At 34.9% G+C, this 19,852-nt stretch overlaps 2 protein-coding genes across 3 annotated transcripts; one reads left to right on the top strand and one right to left on the bottom strand.

The window, feature by feature from the left end:
* The first annotated feature begins 3,584 nt into the window (after positions 1-3,584).
* On the top strand, positions 3,585-10,940 carry LOC107769866 (7-dehydrocholesterol reductase). Its single transcript, XM_016589119.2, has 13 exons — positions 3,585-3,977; positions 4,798-5,020; positions 5,231-5,286; positions 5,783-5,885; positions 5,967-6,032; positions 6,293-6,406; positions 6,881-7,007; positions 7,147-7,247; positions 8,662-8,787; positions 9,139-9,203; positions 9,508-9,589; positions 9,756-9,838; positions 10,639-10,940. Exons 1-13 carry the CDS (start codon positions 3,886-3,888, stop codon positions 10,703-10,705), a joined length of 1,305 nt encoding a protein of 434 aa, XP_016444605.1. The 5' UTR covers positions 3,585-3,885; the 3' UTR covers positions 10,706-10,940.
* Positions 10,941-11,892: 952 nt separating this feature from the next.
* LOC107769867 (transcription factor LHW-like) lies at positions 11,893-18,514 on the bottom strand. Of its 2 annotated transcripts, XM_016589121.2 has the most exons (10): positions 17,729-18,495; positions 16,603-16,824; positions 16,421-16,502; positions 15,580-15,621; positions 15,441-15,500; positions 13,517-15,325; positions 13,283-13,384; positions 12,774-12,914; positions 12,524-12,649; positions 11,893-12,445 (listed from the first exon to the last, which is right to left on the bottom strand). In XM_016589121.2, the coding sequence occupies exons 1-10, from the start codon at positions 17,821-17,823 to the stop codon at positions 12,278-12,280; spliced, it is 2,847 nt and encodes a 948-aa protein (XP_016444607.1). In that variant the 5' UTR covers positions 17,824-18,495; the 3' UTR covers positions 11,893-12,277. The 2 variants fall into 2 exon arrangements, with proteins under 2 accessions (XP_016444607.1, XP_016444606.1); XM_016589120.2 differs by having other exon boundaries at positions 11,893-12,649; positions 17,729-18,514.
* Between the last annotated feature and the right edge of the window lie 1,338 nt (positions 18,515-19,852).

Here is a 19,852-nt window from a genome sequence, read left to right as displayed (position 1 = left end):
TTCAAAAAATCACAGTAAGACATATGAGGACTTCTCCAAGGCATGATTTCTTTCATTAGTGAACTAACTACATATGATTGAAAATCCTATTTTTAAAACTTTCACTTTTCCTTTAATTTTTATTTTATTACTCAAACATATTATATAATACTAATATTATGTAATTTTTAAAAATATGTACTCATTGATATAGGGAACACGCCTAAAGTGCATGTCCAAAGACTAAAAAAAGGCCTAATAACTTTAAAATAAAAATAATAAAATTATAAAATTAGAGTAAATTTTAAGTTAATATATCAATTAAGATGATTAAGGACTTTTATGGGGAGATTTTCTTCCTTTTATTGAGTTGCCTATATATGATAAGAAAATCATCATTTTTAGGGACTTATACTTTTCCTTTAACTCTAATTATTTAACTCAAGTCTAATTTTAATCTAATATTTATATGTTTTTTTTGAAAATTATGGTTATCGAGATAGAATGCACGCGCAACACGAGTATCATAAGACTAGTTACTATAAGTAGTCAGTGTTGGGCCAAGAACGCCAGAGTTTATTTATTATAGATCTGCACTAATTTTTATACTTACTTCCTTCTATACACCTATTAAGAAAAAAATAATTAGGAGTATAATTTGACTAATTTGTCTTTTATTAATTCTTTAGATTTTTCTATTTACGTGTATCTTAATTCTAGAATAATTAATGCAAATGGTGAGGTTGAATAAAATAATTAAATTTCTCTTGATTTTCTATAATAAAAAATATTTTAGAATAACTATTTTTAACATACATGACAACTAAATGAGAATGGAGGAAGTATATCTTAGACTAATTGCATCTTTGTCAAAACCTAATTTATAAAGGTTGTCCCTTCGTCTTACATTCTTGAAATGCACATTTATAATTAGATTTAGAGCCCGTTTGGCCAAGCTGTCAAAATTTGCTTATTTTGAAAAGTACTTTTTTTTAGAAGTATTTTTTTCAAAAGTACTTTTGAAAAAAAAGACAGTTTGTGTTTGGTCAATTCATTTAAGAAGTATTTTTTGCAACATTTGATAAACAAATTTTATTTGGCCAATCTTTCTAAAAAGTACTTTTGATTGTCAAATTACTAAAAAGGACAGTACCAAGGTCTTATAATTCTTTTAAAAAGAAAAATGAACTCAAATATTTATTGTAAAGACTTTTATTATTATTTATTTAATTAAATTAAAATATAAAGCAAACAAATATATTAAAGATTTAAATCAATTTTACATATATATAGTTATACCAAAGCATATATTATTATCTAGTGTAATTACTTATTGTTATGATGACTTGAATCATCAAAATACATTATTTAGTATAAATTAGAAGTTTATTCCACAAATTACTATATATTGATAATCTACCATGAAATAATAAGTAAAGTCACTCACACATGATAATATTTCTCAACAATTTCATCTTTACGTCTATCACACAACGCCTCTATATTAATAGAAGAATTGCCTTGCATTTCTAAAGGAATATCAAAAGGCCCATCTCCTTCCTCAATTTCAGCAGTAATGTCTTCATTAGCATAATAATTTAATTCTTTATCAGTAGAAGAATGTCATCGGATAAAATTATGCATAGCCATGGTAATTGTAACTAGATGATTCTGAGTGTCAAACTTGAAAGATGGGATTTAACATAAAATAGAAATAATTTTAAATATATAAAAATAAATTTTTTGTAAAAAAATAGTTAAGTATGTTTAAATTTAAATTCAAAAAGAGTAACTAATTATTAACAACACATAATATATAATTGTTTTTTAAATTTAAATTCAAAAAGACACTAATTAGTATTACCTAATCTTACTAACTTTGTCCTAATTGCCAAATGACCTATTTTCAGGCTGCCACTTGGCTTAATGTGTGATGCCTTTTCTTCTTTTAATAATATATATATATAGATAGATTATGTGATGGAATTGTAAATTTATTACCTATTTATAGGTAATTTTCACAAATTAGATTTGATAACTGTTTTAAAGATTCGGGAACTAATAGCATATAACAAAAGAAATTATAAATGATTATTATTAGGAAGAGATTTGATAATCCAAAGAAGGATGTAGATAATTTGCTTTAGTGTAAAAAAAAAAAGAAAAAAGAAGATAATTTGGAAAGTTACAAGCCATTACACAAAGAACAAATCAACAACAACAACATCCCAGTATAATCCCACAAGTGGGGTCTGGGGAGGGTAATATGTACGCAGACCTTACCCTACCCCAAGGGGCAGAGAGACTGTTTCCAGGAGACCCTAGGCTCAAGAGAGCAACAAGAGACAATATATTAGTACTATCAATAGACTCATAGTAAATAACATAAAATACATAACATAAAATAACAAAATAACAACAATATAAGAAATATAGGAAATATGAAAAGGATGTAAGGTATACTAATATCCAACAGATATAGCCCTACATCAGTAGCTGATCAGTAGCATCCTAAGTCTAACTCCTAAATGGCTAGTCTCCCTCTAGTGCGTTGTAGTAATATTCACAAACTTCCCCCTAACCTACAACCTTAATGCTCGACCTCCACAATTCACTGTCAAGGGTCATGTCCTCAGAAATCCTAAGTCGTGACATGTCCTGCCTGATCACCCCCCAATACTTCTTAGGTCTCCCTCTACCTCTCCTCGTGCCCACCACAGCCAGTCGCACACACCTCCTTACTGGTGCATCAGTGCTCCTCCTCTGAATGTGCCCGAACCATCTGAGTCTTGCTTCCCGCATCTTGTCCTCCATGGGGGCCACACTCACCTTCTCTCGAATATCTTCGTTCCTAATCTTGTACATCCTTGTATGTCTGCACATCCACCTCAGCATCCTCATCTCTGCTACTTTCATCTTCTGGATGTGTGAATTTTTAACCGGCCAACACTCGGTCTCATACAACATAGCAGACCTAACCACTGCTCTATAAAGTCAAGTAAAAAAGAATGACAAAAAAACTTACATTTGTAAAGAAGTTGAAAAGTTACAATATGATTCATGTATATGATATCTTTAATTTTAAAAGAATGACAAAAACTAGAAACAAAAATGAAAAGAAAAAACTTATATTTGTAAGTGATAATTTGAAAAATATAAATTTATAGTGAGGATAATTTTATCTTGAATACATTAATTTTTCACTTTTGCTTCTGCTTCTTGGAAGAAGCTAGAATTTTCTATTTCTTCCCAAAAGCAAAAAAAATTGCTTCTGCTGCTGGCCAAAAGTACTTATCTTTATTGGCCAAACAGCTTTAAAAAAATTTAAAATACTTTTTTACAAGAAAAAAAGTTCTTTTAGTGTTCTAGAAGCTTGGCCAAACATGCTCTTAATAGGATTTATACTTTTGTTAAATGTTCACATAGTTCCTAACTTCTAAAAATAAATAATGTGCAAAAATGGGACTACCTGAACCTCAATAAAGGCTGACAAATGACATTTTCCTTAAAAATATAATGTTACGAAAGTGCAAACTCACCATAAAGTCTCATTCTGTGTCTTTTAAGAATTTAATTAATTGCAGCGCCTACTCGCGTGGATCGGTGAATCAATTGATTTTTATTTATAATTTTTCAAAAGAATCAGAGGGGAAGTGGACAACCACGTCAATAGCTGACACACACTCACCACCAAAACGCCAAAAGGTTCAGTTGTACGATACTCCTTTTTTTCTTATAAATTTGTGGACCCATTCTTACACACTTCTGCATCCACGGTCCACAAAACCGCGAGACACAAATTAAAATTTTCCCCTCCAGTGTGTGTAGATTTATAGTCAAGCGGAGACTTCTGTGTAGTGAAGTTTCAAACCCAGAAATTGTGCAGAGCAGAGAGAAGGGAGAAGAATGGCGGAGAGTCAGTTGGTGCACCCGCCTTTAGTCACTTACCTGTCAATGATCGCTCTTCTCACTTTAGCACCCCCTTTTGTTATTCTCATGTAAGTTCCTCTTACTCCCTACTCCCATCCATTACATCTATTTATCGCACCAGATCTTAGAATTGTCTATGTACTATGGAACTCCGAATCAAGATTGGACCTTTTGAATTAACTTCATAAAATTGAATTAATTTCATTTGTCAATGTCCCTTTTTAGCTGAATCAGATAACTTAATGTTTAGTGTTTTACTTTTCTGTGATTTGATTTGGGGACAAAAATAAAGGAAAAGCAAAAACCTTATCAGTAGGGTAAGAGATCTTTTTTAAAGGGTTAAAAGGCAGTTTCTTTTAATAATATTGTGTTCAAACCACCTTGTGCACCTTTACTATTCCCCGATATGTGCTACTTTGCACCAGCATAGGTACCGGCTAACTCTGTGCACTAAGGCTTAGGCAAATCAGAAGAAATAACCCAGCATTTTTGCCTCTACCGTGATTTGAAACCCTTGTTTCTATGGTTTTCATCCCACATCATGACCAGTTAGGTCACACCCTCGGGTGGTTAAAAAAATCACTAGTTTTTTGTCTATGGTTCAATGCTTTTGCAGAGACCATTGTTAGTTTGCCTACATAGAAGGAAGAGAACAATAATGAAACTTGGAAGCGATAAAGATTCCAGGTATACACAAAAGCTATGCATTTAGGCATGTGAAAGGAGTAAAATTGGTGTGAAAAGGAAGGTTGAGAAATGGATCTAGATGACGTGAAGTTTTTGAATGTTTCACCATGGTGATTTGTCTTATGATGTTGTAGTCTCTTAACGAGGACATGAAATCTATGTGATTGACATAATTCTGGAAACTCGATGAGTTACATGCAGGTGGTATACAAATGTTCATGCCGATGGGTCTGTATTGCAAACATTTAATTACCTAAGGGAGAATGGCCTGCAAGGACTCATTGATATTTGGCCAAGACCCAGTGCAGTTGCGGGAAAAATAATAATTTGCTATGCTCTATTCGAGGCTGCACTTCAGCTTTTGTTGCCGGGTAAAACGGTCCAAGGACCGATATCTCCAACTGGACACAGGCCTGTCTATAAGGTAATTGACGATAATTCTTCTGAACATTTTCTCTGTGATCTGCTTATTTTGTGAATTTATGTATGTCAATTGTGCATCTTGAATTGCAAATGCTTGTGTGGCTATTTACTTCTCTAAAATTTGTTTTCCTGACACGGTGAAGGACATTTCTGCAATTATTTTACAGTTAATACACTTCAAATTTCAAAGTTTTTTCTGTGCTTATTGCAGGCAAATGGCATGGCAGCATATGCAGTGACACTAATTACGTATCTCAGTCTTTGGTGGTAAGAAGTTCCATTCAAATACTGTTGGCATTTTTAAAACTTTAGAATTCTGAAACTTTGACTCTATAGAATGCTGTTTTCGTAAATGATACTTGTTCTCTTCGGAAGTAGCAGCATTGCATGGGAAAGTGTTATGATTTCCCACAGAATAAATTTGGCTATCGGCCTGATTTCTTAGTTTATTTAGTTAAAATATCAATTCTTGAGTATATTACTATATTTGTGAATATGCAACTTCACTATAATTGGGTGTCTGATTAATGTGAAGCTTCTCCTGTCTCTCTCTCCTCCCTTTTTGTGAAGGCTGATCATTATAATTTTGTAAGAAAGCTGTTTATATTCTTGTGTGGTATTCAGAGTTAATACTTATATGATTACTCATGATTGACTGTCATTTTGACTATTATCTGTGACACTAGTGCTTCTCAAATCATTGTATCTAGAAAAATAATCAGCTTCTGGTCCTTATTTATACTTTTCCCTCCTGTTTTATCAGGTTTGGGATATTCAATCCCACAATTGTGTACGATCATCTTGGGGAGATTCTCTCTACACTAAATTTTGGAAGCTTAATCTTCTGTCTCTTCTTATACATAAAAGTAAGCATACAAAAGAATCCTCAGTAATAATATGCTTTCTTTATGTATACCTCTCTGATACATGATGTTGACATATACAAGGGTCATGTTGCGCCATCTTCCACTGATCACGGTTCGTCAGGGAACATAATAATCGACTTCTATTGGGTAAGCATCTTTCGCAATATAAGATGCATGAAGACTCTTCATGTTTTCTTTTTTGACAAGTCAAACAACCTGGTGTCAAAAGCATGCATGAAGACTACTTTAGTCCGCTTTTTGTTTTCTCAAAGAAATATGAAATTGGTGATAGATAGTTATATTAGAAAAGCATGTTTCTAATCCTGTACTTGCATTGTGCAATATCCTTATAAGTTTTAAGTGATCTCATGTCTTAACCTAGGGATTTTCTTCTTTTACTCTTTTAGGGGATGGAGCTATATCCTCGCATTGGCAAACACTTTGACATCAAGGTCTTCACGAACTGCAGATTTGGCATGATTTCTTGGGGAGTTCTCCCTATTACCTACTGTATAAAGCAGGTAAATGCTCTAACAAAGTCCTCAAACGTGAGAATTAAGACTCTATACCTTTCAGTCCCAGGGCTTCAAATTTGGTTATTGTTGCTAGGCCCTCTTGTCAATGTCGATGGCTAGTAATTTGGTCTCCTTTGTCAGGGTATCAAGAAAGAATTAATTTACATGCTTTCTGTTAAATGACTTTGAAATGCAGTAGGCCTTCCAAGATAAATCCTTTTTTTTTTCCTTTTGTACTAGTACCATTAAAGAGAAAGGTGTACTAGCACCATTAAAGGGAGGGGCATTATTTGAAGTAGTTTCTTGTTTATCTTCTGGAGTCCCCCAGCGATTTTAACTTTTATACTTGTTCTTTCATCTGGGGCCCCAAACAGTATTCTGTTATTGTCAATATAAGGACCTGTTTGATTAATATCCAATTCCAATTTTGGAGTTTGAAAGTTCGCAGCATTCTTAAACGTATGCTTTTCAATTTGGCAGTATGAAGAATATGGAAGTCTCTCTGATTCCATGCTTGTAAACACCATATTGACATTGGTGTATGTCACGAAATTCTTCTGGTGGGAAGCAGGGTACTGGAACACCATGGATATTGCACATGACCGAGGTTTGTACATGCTTTATATTATTTGTCTTGTTCGTTTGTTTGTCATTTTTAGTGCCTTGCCTTTGCTCTCCTGTGCCACGTTGTCTTCTTATTTCTATGCAAGATATAATGTTTTCTGCTCTTAATTTTGTTTTGGCAGCTGGCTTTTACATATGCTGGGGATGCTTAGTATGGCTTCCATGTATATATACTTCTCCTGGCATGTACCTTGTCAAACAACCTGTAAATCTTGGACTTCAGGTACTTTTGACTCCCTGAAAAATCTGCCATATGTTATTTAGAAGCTAATTCATTGTTCACTGGATGTTACCTCTGATTCAGTTGTACCTAAAGTTTTGACTTAGTATCTTTCTATACCAAGATTATCATTTACAAGAACAGTTTCCGGTGAACTATCTGTTTCTCTTTTTCATCCACTGGATACTGGTATAGATCTTAAAGATGGTGGATAGCTTACGACGATGGGGGGAATATTTTATGCTAACATGCTGACCACAATAGTTGAAATTATTTCAAAATTTATGTGTAGGCAATGAACATGCTGAACAAAATAATTAACTTAGTTCTTAAGATATATATGTGCAAATGTCGTATGTAATTGAATAAAACATAGAGTGAGTTCTTTGATATGAAACAAAAGTGCATCTTCCTTGTCATGTCAGGGACAAAAATATTTGTTTTTCTTTGCTTTCTCCTTTTGCATTCAAAGAATGGATAAAAAAATGATTCTACCTTAGACCCATTTAAATGTAGCAAATAAGACGGAGCTCGAGAATACATGTGTGTTTGTAATTGAGGTGTATGCATATGCACCAATCCATGTGAGTAAACTTTGGTTAACATAATAGACTTGAAACACAAAGGAGAGTAGCTACTTGTTCAACCTAAAAAGAGCATGAGGTATATGTCATACATAGTCGTAATTAACATAATAAACCATGCAAAATAGATGACTCTTCAAAATTTGCTAGAGATGTTGTCAGAACTCTGAAGTGGGTGGCATAAACAATTTTAAGATGGAGGAAGTGAATAATGTTGCTTGCTGTGCTAAAGTATTTCTCATGTTATCTGACAAAAGTAACTAGAATGGCTTCTCAAAATTCTGATTCAGAAAAGAACTGATATAAGATATGATGAGTAACCCACTATTGATGCAACTCTAATTGGAAAACAGAGACCTGTAGCTTTTGGCAAAAGGTCACAGCCTCAGAGGTTCAGCTCTTGCCAAGAGTGGGGTTATTCCACCATATTTTGATGCTTGCAGTTTGTCGTTTCATTTGGAATTATTTATTTAGCTTTTCAATCTGGTATGTGTAACATTGATTTATTCACTATAGAATATTCCTTTTTCCGTCACTGAGGGTTCCACCTTGTGGTGGAGGGATATTTGCAGCGGAACATTTCTTGCATTCTACCAACCTACAGAAAGAAACTACGCATAGTATAATGTGAATTTTCAAGAGAGTATGCATTATATTCTACTAGCATTATAGACATCTGAATAAGCTAAAATATAAGTATATTTTATTCTTCAAGCAGTATGGTTAACAAAAAATATAAACAAAAAGTATACGTATACTTGCTTCTTTCACCATCCCTTCTTTGTTAGCTCTGTGCTTGTGATGACCCCGAGTCTTTCTTTCTTTTTTTGCAGCTTGCAATTTATATTCTAGTAGCTGGTGTTCTCTGCGTATACATAAACTATGATTGTGACAGACAAAGGCAAGAGTTTCGCAGAACAAATGGCAAATGCCTTGTCTGGGGAAAGGCTCCATCAAAGGTTGGAGGGCAGCATCTGCGATTTACTCCGTGCCCCAACTAATATGACTTTTTTATTTTTATTTTTGTGACATTCCAAAGTGTTTGACACCATCTATTCATGATATCATTCTATAAAACTTTCACAATTTTCAAGAACTCAAATTGATTTAACTATTCGAAATTTAAACTTTAATGTTTCATTTTCTTTATCAAACCACTTTTTCTATCATTTTTACTAATATTTACTGCCACTACCACTAATATAATATATATGTCAACCTGACATTTTAAACTCCATGTCCAGTCAAAGTATTTTAGAATTCTCTTACCCCTTTGCAATATTTCTGATTTGGTTTCTGTTTTACTGTAGATTGTTGCCTCATACACTACTACCACTGGTGAGACTAAAACCAGCCTTCTCCTGACATCTGGATGGTCAGTACCTTTCTTTTAACTTGTTAATTTTGTAGGACCAAATATTATTCTCCTCTCTGCTACCAATTTTCTTTTTTTCACAAGCTGTAGTCAATTGAACCACCAAATTTCTTGTTATAAAGCTGTATCCAATTGCACTTTCAAGGAGTGGTAAACGAGCTACAAATAGCATGTGGTTCAAAGAACAATTTTACCATTTTTTTTCTCATGTGTTCTTTAACTATTCCTGAAAACACCGAGAGTACTGGATTTCTTTAAGTCTCTTGAGATGCATTGCTGAATATTCACACCAAACATTTTGCAGGTGGGGCTTAGCTCGGCACTTCCATTACGTTCCAGAAATACTAGCTTCATTTTTCTGGAGTGTACCAGCTCTTTTCAACCATGTAAGTGTTTCACTTACACAAATATACAGAATTCATTTCTGTACCTATCAAGAAGAAAATTTAAAAATATTTTGCATCCTTGCTTCCAATTTTGCACTGCCCACTTAAGGTGTCGGGAATCTAACCAACCACTTCTCTCCTTCATAACTTTTCCTCCCCCTTGCAGTTCATTCCTTACTTCTATGTAATCTATCTGACGATCCTCCTTTTCGATCGAGCCAAAAGGGATGATGACCGATGCAAGTCAAAGTAAGCAACTCAACCTTGGCTTGGGTTCTTTAGTATTCTCGCTCTTTACAAAAGCTTGAATTTATGCGATTCAATACATAAAGAACCTGGTGCGCAAAAAAAGTACATATTTGATTATTTTTAAACTTGAGAATTTAAGCACTCTCTCTTTTGCATATTTGCTACTTGCTTTTCTTGACCTCTTTAGGTATAGAACTGTGCAGAATGCTTCGAATTAGGATAAGCAACGAAAGAGACAGCTCCATCAGCCAGAGATAGCAAAGGGCTTATTAAATTTTCCATGAAACTCCATTTTCATTTTTTAGTAAAGGAAATGACGATAGCTTTTTTTTTTTGGGTTCACGGAAATGACGATACTTATAGTCCAACGCTTCTAAGGCAATAATCTTACAATCGGGAGATCCAGAGAGTTCTTCTCGGAAGCTATGTTGCTTGGATCCTCCAAAAATTATGCATTTTTTGGAGGATCCGAGCAACATAGAACGGAAGGGGTATCAGGGACACGTTTATCCGAGGAGGTTTTGTTGTCAAGCCCCTCATAAAGGATGTTAGTTGTAAGATTGGGTTGGTGTGTCAATAAGACGTATAAGCAGCACGCCCTCAAGGTGTGAAGTTAGATCATACTAAAAGTGATGAAAACATTAAGTGCAGGCATTTTGCCCCTAACATTAATAACTGGAGGCTTCTTATGATCTACCCTGAGATGTTTGGACATCTATTATTAATTTGCTCATTATTCTTGTCAATGTGTATGAAATCTAGTGAGGGTGAAAGTTTGACAGAGCCGTGCTTCTTTGCAGGTATGGCAAATACTGGAAATTGTATTGTGAAAAGGTGCCTTACCGGGTCATACCCGGAATTTACTAGTGGGTTTTTTGGTTTGCCAGGAATGTTATCTTCAACTGATGAACCTTGAAAGGGTGGCTGTCCCAGAGCGTAGATGTTTCCCTCCCTTTATAGTTTATCCAGATGCTCATTCTAGTTCGTTAATTATTGCTGCTAGTATGTTGTAGAATTTAAACCATGAGTATTGTTTTCCATGACGTACTTATAGTTGTACAACATCCCTTTTGTTATAGTTGTTTTGACACCATGAAGAAAATGTGCATTCAATCACCTAGCCTAAAATCTTACGTGCCTCCCTCTCACCACCAAGGGTTGTGGCGGGATGGATAGAATCCCTCCACTCTTAACTAGAAATCTCGGCTTCGAGTTTTGTGAATAGAAAAATATTTCTGATAGGGAGCGCTTTCCCCTTTAATAGGCCTCAGAAAATTCTTGATAGGAAGCGCTTTCCCCTTTAATGGGTTTCATGCTACCCAAATCCAAATTAGTTTGGGGCTTTCAATGCTTTACCAGATAATGGGTAAAATATGGATCAGAATTAAAATGAGCTGAGTTTTGGTGACAAGATCAAAACCCATAACCTTCAATTCGGCTTGAGGTTTGGTGACAAGATCAGAACCCATAACCTTCAATTCCCGGTTCTGCCTCTGTTGCTACCCTAGCAAGATTCAAGAAGACTGATCATAATGCTGCCCCGAGAAGAACAAGAAAAGGAAAAGAGTAATGCCGGAGCAGAATACAAAAAATGTACGTCACCATGTTATTGCATTAGAGTGACGAGGAGTGGCAAAGTCGGAATTTTAACAAAGGATTCAAAAAAGAAAATGTTAGGGTCTCACAACTGAGATTGGACATGAAGTAAATTTTGAGCAACCTTTGTCAATACTCCAGAAAATTTTCGTTATGCCAGAATAATTCAACATTTTATATATTGACATAAAAAAATTTGTTACACAACATATATCTTCCTGGCAAAAATAATTCAATTGAATTCGCCTCATACAATTTAACTTTGCCCCGGTGACAAGAGGAACATTTGATGATGATGATGCAATATATGATTTGGAACCTTAAACGACTAAGGTTGTACGATGTCTACTCTTTCTTTTCTCTTTTTGTACCCCTTTGCGGTTACCTGGTTTTTGTAGCAGAGTGAAAATAGTTCAAGGGAAAGGATAGCTAACTACAGTCACTTTGGTAGCAGAATGTGAAAGCCCAAGAAAAACCAAAAAATTGCATTAAAGGTACACACATTAGCTAATAAAATCCCCTCATCCCTTCTATCATCTTAAACTTTCCTATACAACAAACCAAGAAACTACCCCTTTTATGACATGATCCATATCATTCTATCATTTTCTTCTTTCTCTACAAGAAGTATTCTACAGCATCTGATTGCTACATATTACAAGTTTACAACCATTGATGGATTAGAAAAGCATGCAACTCTTCATTAGGGGATTCAGATACACCTCTGGGGAATATATATCGATTAGAACCAGAAGGATCATCTTGGTGCAAATGTTAGTCATGGCAAGCATGATTTGCCGCTTGCTCTTAACATTAACAAGTGAAACAGTAGTAAAATGTTGATCACAGCAAACTACCAGTTGCAGGTATTGACGCTGCTTGGTGGAATAAATTCACCACTGCTGTGTTGTTATCATTAGCATTGGCAGGTTCGGTTTCACCTTTTGCTGTAGATTCCAAGAGGCGAACGAGTGAGATGAATATGTCCATCCTTGTTACATTTCTGTATGCCTGTATAAAAAATACAAACAAACAAGTAAAATTGTGGGAGTACAAAAAGCAGATTTCGTCCAATTCTTGATTAGTTACCTCTACAGCAAATCGTGCCCATATTTTGTCGTTCCTCGTTTCCATAACCCCCTTCAAGATAGTCAAGCCCAATCCTCTTATAATGTCAGCTATTTCCAAAAACAAGCCCCGTTCCTCACAAAGCATCTGCAGAGAACAGATAATTTAGATGATTATATTTTTTGAATAATAATGAGATCGTGTCAGATATACTAGAATCGGTAAGAAGTGGACCAAAGGATCATTTATTTGGAGATGTACAGATACCAACCTCCACAAGCATTTGACGAGGTTGATTCAGATCCTCAACTACAATAGGGCAGACCATAGATTGTGAGCTGACTTCATATGCCCACGTTGCTCCGCCTTCAAGATTATCCTTTAAAAGCAATCCTCCCTCTTTACTGATAATCTGCCGGTTCACAACACAAGGACAGAGGTGACAACCAATTCTCACATGAAATTCAACCCCCTTTCTGTTTGATTTATTAACACCTTTTAATCTTTAGCATAAACTAGTAAACCCTTGTAGTTGAAAAAGGTGGGATCCGGACAAAATCGATGAAACGGAAGAAATCCGAGTGAATGGAAAGGAAAACTTGAAACTTATATTGAGAGTAATTATTTTAATATATTCTTTCATAGCTTTCTTGAGCTTGGAAACCTTCTTTCTTCATGCTCTCCAGCCGTAAATTTTACTACCAAATCACTATAGAGTATATCACAATAAGAAACCCCAGTTTTGTCAGTATCATGAGAATGAGGGTAAATGGTTCAAACCTTTGACTCTCCAGTCTGTTTTAGTTTGTCTGCATGTTTTGTGACACTTTGCAAGAAAAGCATGTGTTTAATCGTGCGTTCCAACAGTGCATCAATGCTACACTGAAATCACATGATCGTCAAGCGAAGGCATTACTAAGAGCAAAATCTTCATAAAACGAAATCGGACAATAGTAAAGTAAAAATACAATAATAGAGTAAAGAGGATGTCCAAAGGTTGAAAGGAGGTATCACCTTCGCCCCATTAGGCACAATTTCTCGCAGTTCCTTCACGCGATCTTGGATCATTTGCCGATCTTTTGGCCTGGGTCTAGGATTCTCTCCTGGTTTAAGCCTTTTGCGACTTGTTTTACTCATTTCATCTGGCTTTTTAGAATAGCCTGTTGAAACACTGCTTAACGGCTTTGTGCCATGGCCACTTTCCACCCATGAACTGGTTTGTGATCCATAAATTGAACAACTTTGAGAATGCGTTCCTGTGTTTTCTTTGGAGCACTCATATTTGAATGAATCAGAACTCGTTGCTCCTGATTTTGAAAGTGTCTTGGGAGGCCCATATAGCTCTCCCTGAATTTGACTGGAGAATCCAACTCGGCCATAGAAACATGAAGCATTAGGGGAAGAGGAGCTGCTCAAATTAGTCAACGTCGTCCGACAAGAAAGGTTGTCTTCCAGGCTCTGCTTAGTAGTACGATTGGATACCATAGTCTCTAAGATACGGTCAAAACCAGTCATGGAAAACATACCACTATCTGAGTTTCCTTGGTTGACTGTAGAAGAAGCATCCCGACTTATTTTAGAAGTAGAGCAATTATTAATACAATCCTTTGTGTTTGAGTCCGGTCCTTTGCTTTGCTCATCACTCCAGCTTCCATTTAGTAGTCTGTTTTTAAAATCAGCACCCAAAACATCAAATAAGTCATACCCTGATTGACTTTGGACACACACATCTTCAAATTTGGCATTGTCAAATAAGGGATTCTGCACTCCATGTTCATGTTTTTCACCATATACATCTTGAATGTACTCACTTGAACTTGGTTGCTCATCCCGTGTTGACATAATGCCGAGTGCTTGAAACAAATCATTTTCTACCATTCTTTTGCTCCCGTCCAACAAAAATTGTGTGCCTCGGCCATCCAAAGAACGATTGTTGATTACATCATTAACAACATCATATGAAGAAGATGCCTTCAATTCAGAAGAACCAATCTGAAGCCCATTTCCAGTAAACTCTGTGCAAGAGATAATTTTGTGTGGTGGTCTGATGGCATCTAAGAAAACATTGGGGCTCGGCATTGATTTCTGATACTTGTTCACTTCTTTGTACAATTCAGTTACTCCAGTGGATGGAAGAACAATATTTTCATGAAAGTTGGATGTAAGAACATCACCGATTCTTGGCTGAGATGCTCTAAAGCCATTTGGCAGAGTTGAATTGTTTTTCGCAAGATTATTTTCACCAGAGATCTGTTGTTCAGTCAATCTTATGCTGCCACTATCTAGAGTTAATGAGCCAACAGAAGATTCCTGACAAAATCGTGGCTTTGGAATGTGCAAAGAAGCCTGTTGCTTCGTCCATACGTCAGGGTTTGGTGGAATTACCTCAGCTTTGATCACATTATTTGTTAGCTGGCTGTTTGTAGACATGTATGATGTCACTTCTGGGGAAATTTTCTTGTGAAAGTGGTCATCATGGTATTTGGCAAAACGTCCAGTGATATTAGAGGCTTGAAATGTTGAATCACTAGACTGCATACATTCCTGAATTTGTCCAGCCAAAGAAGAAGTTTGACCGATGAACCTCTCTGCCTGAATTGAGTTAGCACTATAGTTGCAGCTAGCTATTATTGAAGAAGAGGTCATTACTTTGGCTCTCCCACAAGATACCATTGAGACAGAACTCCCAGGATAAACTGGTCTGGCTGTACTTGGGGCAGGTTCTTTCATTGCATTTTCATCAGATAATAAAACACCAGGAACACACCCTAATTGACTTATTAGCGTTCTCACATCCTCCACAAATCCCATATTCTCCAGTATCTGAGGCAACAAAAATCACCATTTTTCACTTCTTGTAATATTAGAACCCGTGGGTGAAAAGTTGAGATTTATTTTGATTGAAGATTTTAAAAAGGCAAGAAAGAGAAATACTTACATGCAAGTATGAACCAAATTGAACAACGCCGTGAGGAAGAACAGGAATAACTGAAATTGTCTGCATAACGATGATATATAAAGAATTTAATCAAGTTACACAAAATAAAGATATATCAACAAAATCAAGATTATTATACCTGGATGCCAGATGAAAATTGCTGAGAAAGCTCCTTCAGAACCTAACAAAACCACCAGATATGGAAGCAATATTAAGCATCATTGGATCAATCCAGTAGTATACTACAAGAAACCAATATCATTACATCTTAGCATCACCAAATTGAAAATATTTAGCATCATCTAAATCTATGTTTGTCCTAACCTTAGCAGGATTCTCAGCTCCTAAATTCAATTGAATAACAAAACTAACTTTGACCACACAAGCAGAATTTTACAAGGGCCGCTGCATCTTTAATGAATGCAGGTTGTGCTTCATTGGATGACGCGGATCTTCACTAGGCACTTCCCTCATTCCTAGCAGTCAATGGTGAGCCTCCTTCATGTTCGGGTCTATCTTTTGATGTTTCAGACTATGGTATTTCCTTTTTAGGTATAGCTGGAACCTTGTCACCGGCATTTCATTCCTTTTCTTTCCATGATTGTCATAGAGGCTCCATAGATATATGTGGGTTTAGATTATGTTTTGTCACTTTATATTAAGGTCTCATGGCATGTACAATCACTACTTTATTTATGTAATGTTTTCAAACTAATGGAAGGCAAATGTTTTAAAGAATGGATCTACATATTAAATCATGCATGGGTTATGGATGGGAAGTTAAGGGAATGTTGGCTTGCTCAACCATGTCAAGGTGTTGAGTGCCGTGTCCCGTTCTCCAAGGTTGGGGCGTGACAAACTGTTCATATTTTCAATGCAATAAAGAAAGTAGAAATGCATATCTACAGATTACGGTGGAATGGCATCTTAAAAGGAAAACAATTGACCATCAGCATGTGAAGAATTATCAAAATACATACCTCTGGTGGATGAGCATCTTTACTTCGACCTTTTGAAAGAATCCATTGATGGTTTCCAATGGCCGCAGCCCGGCCAATTAGTCTGAGATGCAAAATTAAGGATATAACATATGAAGTAACTCTTCCCAGCTCTCATTTTATGACAGAAAACATCAATAAGCTGCATTTAGTAAAGGTCATACCCTTCTCCTACTAGATTGAACTGTTTGTCCATCATCATTCTTTTTACGAGCAAACACAAGCTCTCACCTGCTTGATTCAGAAGCTGAGAATTTTGAACCTCACCCGAATCCCAGCAAGCACTCCAGTCTTGGAAAGCTAGTTTTGGATTCTCAACTTCACAAGTTCCATGTAAACCAGAGAATGTTGAAGTTTCACAATAAGATTCTTCCCAAATTAAAAGCCTGGCAAACCAAAGAGATATATCTTTTCATTTGCAGCATTTGGAAAATTTTAATCAAGAATAGAAAAAACATCAGGCAAGTCATTCAAAGAAAGTGACAACTCTCTGCATTCCTATTTTGCTAGATTGCTGGAAAAAGTGCAAGAAACTAAAGAACAAGAGACAAGAAGTTTGATAATAAGAACATACAGAATCAAACAAAAATGACAAAAACAGTAATAAGTATGTTTGTGCACAGCAGATCATAACAGTTGAAAGGGCTTTGTAAGAGTACAACAAATCTACTTTTTTCCAACTTTCATTAAGATTCTTGAAGACAAAACACAGTGGACCAGCAACAACATTCCAAACTACCAATCAAAAACAGTACAACAATATCCCATAAATCAATTACACGTCAAATCATACTGTAATCAACAACAGAATACACAACTTCAACTCAATTACCCCAGATTCAAGAAAGCTGTCTTCGGTCAAACAAGGCAGACTGTGAAGAAAGGAACTGAACACAATAAAATTAGTGAAACTCAGTTTACAATTTTGCAGCAATAAAAGGACAGTCAGACTTTTAACTTTTTCAGTAGTTACTTTCATTTGCCCTCCATTTTATCAGCCAAGGAAAAAAAAAAAATCATCAGCATCAAAAGCCAGAAAAGAAAGCAGAACAAGAGTAAGCAAAAATCAAAACAATGCATAAGAAGCAAAATAAAAGAATATCCAAATTAGAAATTTGTAATCACATTTTTCTCCATTTTGTTAAAAACAAGAAAGCACTTAACTTTGTACTAAAACCAGAAACCAAACTGCCAAAGGTTACATCTTTATACTCTCACTTTAATCTTGCTTGAAAAATATAGCTACACCCACATGGAAGATATTAAATAAAACATTAAGCAGTAACTCACTTGGTGTTTTGGCAACCGATCTTCCAGAAAACAGCATAAGACCACTGGTTTACTCCACAAAGAGTTTTCAACACCTCTTTCAGCCAATACCCCATACCAACTTCTGTTTTGTTCTGTGTCAGTGTGTGTGTGTGTGTGTGTGTGTATAACCCCAGAAGGCACCAAAATAATATATTACATATTACTATTATGGATTTCTCAAGAGAGAAAAGACATTTTTTTCTTTGCAGTAAAGAGTCTAACTTCCCCTGCAAGAACCACGTCCTGCCTGTTTAGTTCTCAGTCCACCACTTCTCTTCCTTTGTGGATCCAAATTCACTACTATCATATTCCTGTAACCCATTCTAAAGTGGAGAGAAAAGTGAAAGAGAGGAAAGGAGTAACAATATAGAGAAGGCCCTCTACAGGGAACTACACAATACCACAAGCTTTATGCTCACAGTTAACAACAACAACAATTTTCTCCATTTTCAGAAAACCCCCCAAAAAGAATTGAACCAAAATAAATACCGAGTGTATATAGAAGTAAAAGATCAGAACTTTTCGGACAGTTCTTGAATCTTGAGTGGGAAAAAGAATCTCTCGTGTATGTACTAATGTTATGTCACCAATCTGTATGTGTGTGTGTGTTTCTGGGAAAAAAGAAACGCTTTCTGTGAAGGTTATGGTTTGAGTAGTAGTTGAAGCAGTGCTGTTGTGTTTCAGTGTTTTTTTTTCTCAGTGCTGACTCTGCTAACTTCTGCTTAGAAGAAAATGGTGGGAAGTGTGCAGCAAAAAATTGGCTATGATTAAAACATACAATGGGGAGAGAGTATAGTAGTTGACAGAAAGAGGCTTGGAATTAGTAGAGAACTACGATTTTACCACTGGGGGGTTAATTTCTTGTCAGCTTTTGTTAGTCTTTTTCAAAATCAGGGGCTCGGGGCTTTTGTGTTTTGTGCATTGGGACTGTACATGGAATCTGGGAATTGCTTCTTCTTAGGAAAACAGATTAACATTCTCTTTTGTTCCCGAAAACAATTTTAATTAATTCAAATATATCAATCTGTATATACATTAACAACCAACATTAATTTTTCTAAAAATTCTATAGCAAAGATGATACAAAAAGTATTTAGCTATTTATTAAATATGTGTATATTACATACATACTATTGTGGCCCATAATATTTGTGTTTTGAAGCAAAACTAAAAACAATTTAAAAGCAAAAACATATGCACTATCAATGCCTATAGCAGAACTATTTAAAGAAGATTTTTATTAAAACAGTTTATATAAGTAATAGAGAATAGTAAATACATTTACGCAACTCATTATTATGCCAAAAATAATGCAAAATATTTAGTTTAACCCGATGAAAACATTTTTATGGAGTTTACAAAATTTGATAATCGTTCAAATAATATCGATTTTTTGTGAAGTCATTTGTCTTATTTTAGTAATTGACAAAAAATAACCGTACCATAAGAATAATATCGGATGGACCAATTGGCTTAAATGGCTGCCATGTGGCCCCTCTATTAGCACGGGGTATATTTGTTCATAATACGGTAGAAGTATTATTAATCAATTAGTATAATGGTGTAATTTTAAATAATTTTCAATAATAAAAAGGTATTTTTATCGTTTTTCGTTTTTAAGTTAATATAATGCCTTTTGAAACTTAAAAGAGTTTAAAATTATATATTCTTACAAACTTTTTTCTTTACATCATACATCTTTTACTAATCAACTTGTATTATTGAACGCATCTAAAATGTTTATATTTGGCCATAAAACTTAAAATTTCTATACAAGAAAATGCAAAAAGATACATTTGTTCAGATAATCAACACGAGAGTAACAAAAGATTAGACCTTGTGATATAGATTCGAATTATAATTGATTGTCTATTTAGTCACCAAGGAGGATTTTTTCTTGATAGTTTTAAGTACTCTTTTGGATAAATTAATATGACTTAAATTTATATACTAATAGTGTAACAATACATACACAATTAGATCATTATACATTAAATAAAAGTCAATTTTATAACTAATATTAGTAAATTATAAAAATAACTAATTTATTGTCGTAAGTTAAACCATACTAATAAACATTAACAAGTAGTAATATATTTTGAA

This window comes from Nicotiana tabacum, chromosome 8, assembly GCF_000715075.1.
Source record: "Nicotiana tabacum cultivar K326 chromosome 8, ASM71507v2, whole genome shotgun sequence".
Classification (NCBI taxonomy): Eukaryota; Viridiplantae; Streptophyta; class Magnoliopsida; order Solanales; family Solanaceae; genus Nicotiana; species Nicotiana tabacum.
Note: the sequence above shows the minus strand (reverse complement) of the source record. Positions and strands in the feature narration are given on the sequence as shown.

Bases quoted from the DNA above. Each gene is read 5' to 3' on its own strand.
- LOC107769866 (XM_016589119.2), top strand. From the start codon at position 3,886: ATGGCGGAGAGTCAGTTGGTGCACCCGCCTTTAGTCACTTACCTGTCA. The intron at 5,021-5,230 runs GTAATTGACGAT...TGCTTATTGCAG, and splicing joins GACACAGGCCTGTCTATAAG to GCAAATGGCATGGCAGCATA. The intron at 9,839-10,638 runs GTAAGCAACTCA...GCTTCTTTGCAG, and splicing joins GATGACCGATGCAAGTCAAA to GTATGGCAAATACTGGAAAT.
- LOC107769867 (XM_016589120.2), bottom strand. From the start codon at position 17,823: ATGGGGTATTGGCTGAAAGAGGTGTTGAAAACTCTTTGTGGAGTAAAC. The intron at 15,501-15,579 runs GTATAATAATCT...ATCGTTATGCAG, and splicing joins AATTTTCATCTGGCATCCAG to ACAATTTCAGTTATTCCTGT. The intron at 13,385-13,516 runs GTGATACCTCCT...ATGTGATTTCAG, and splicing joins TTGTGCCTAATGGGGCGAAG to TGTAGCATTGATGCACTGTT.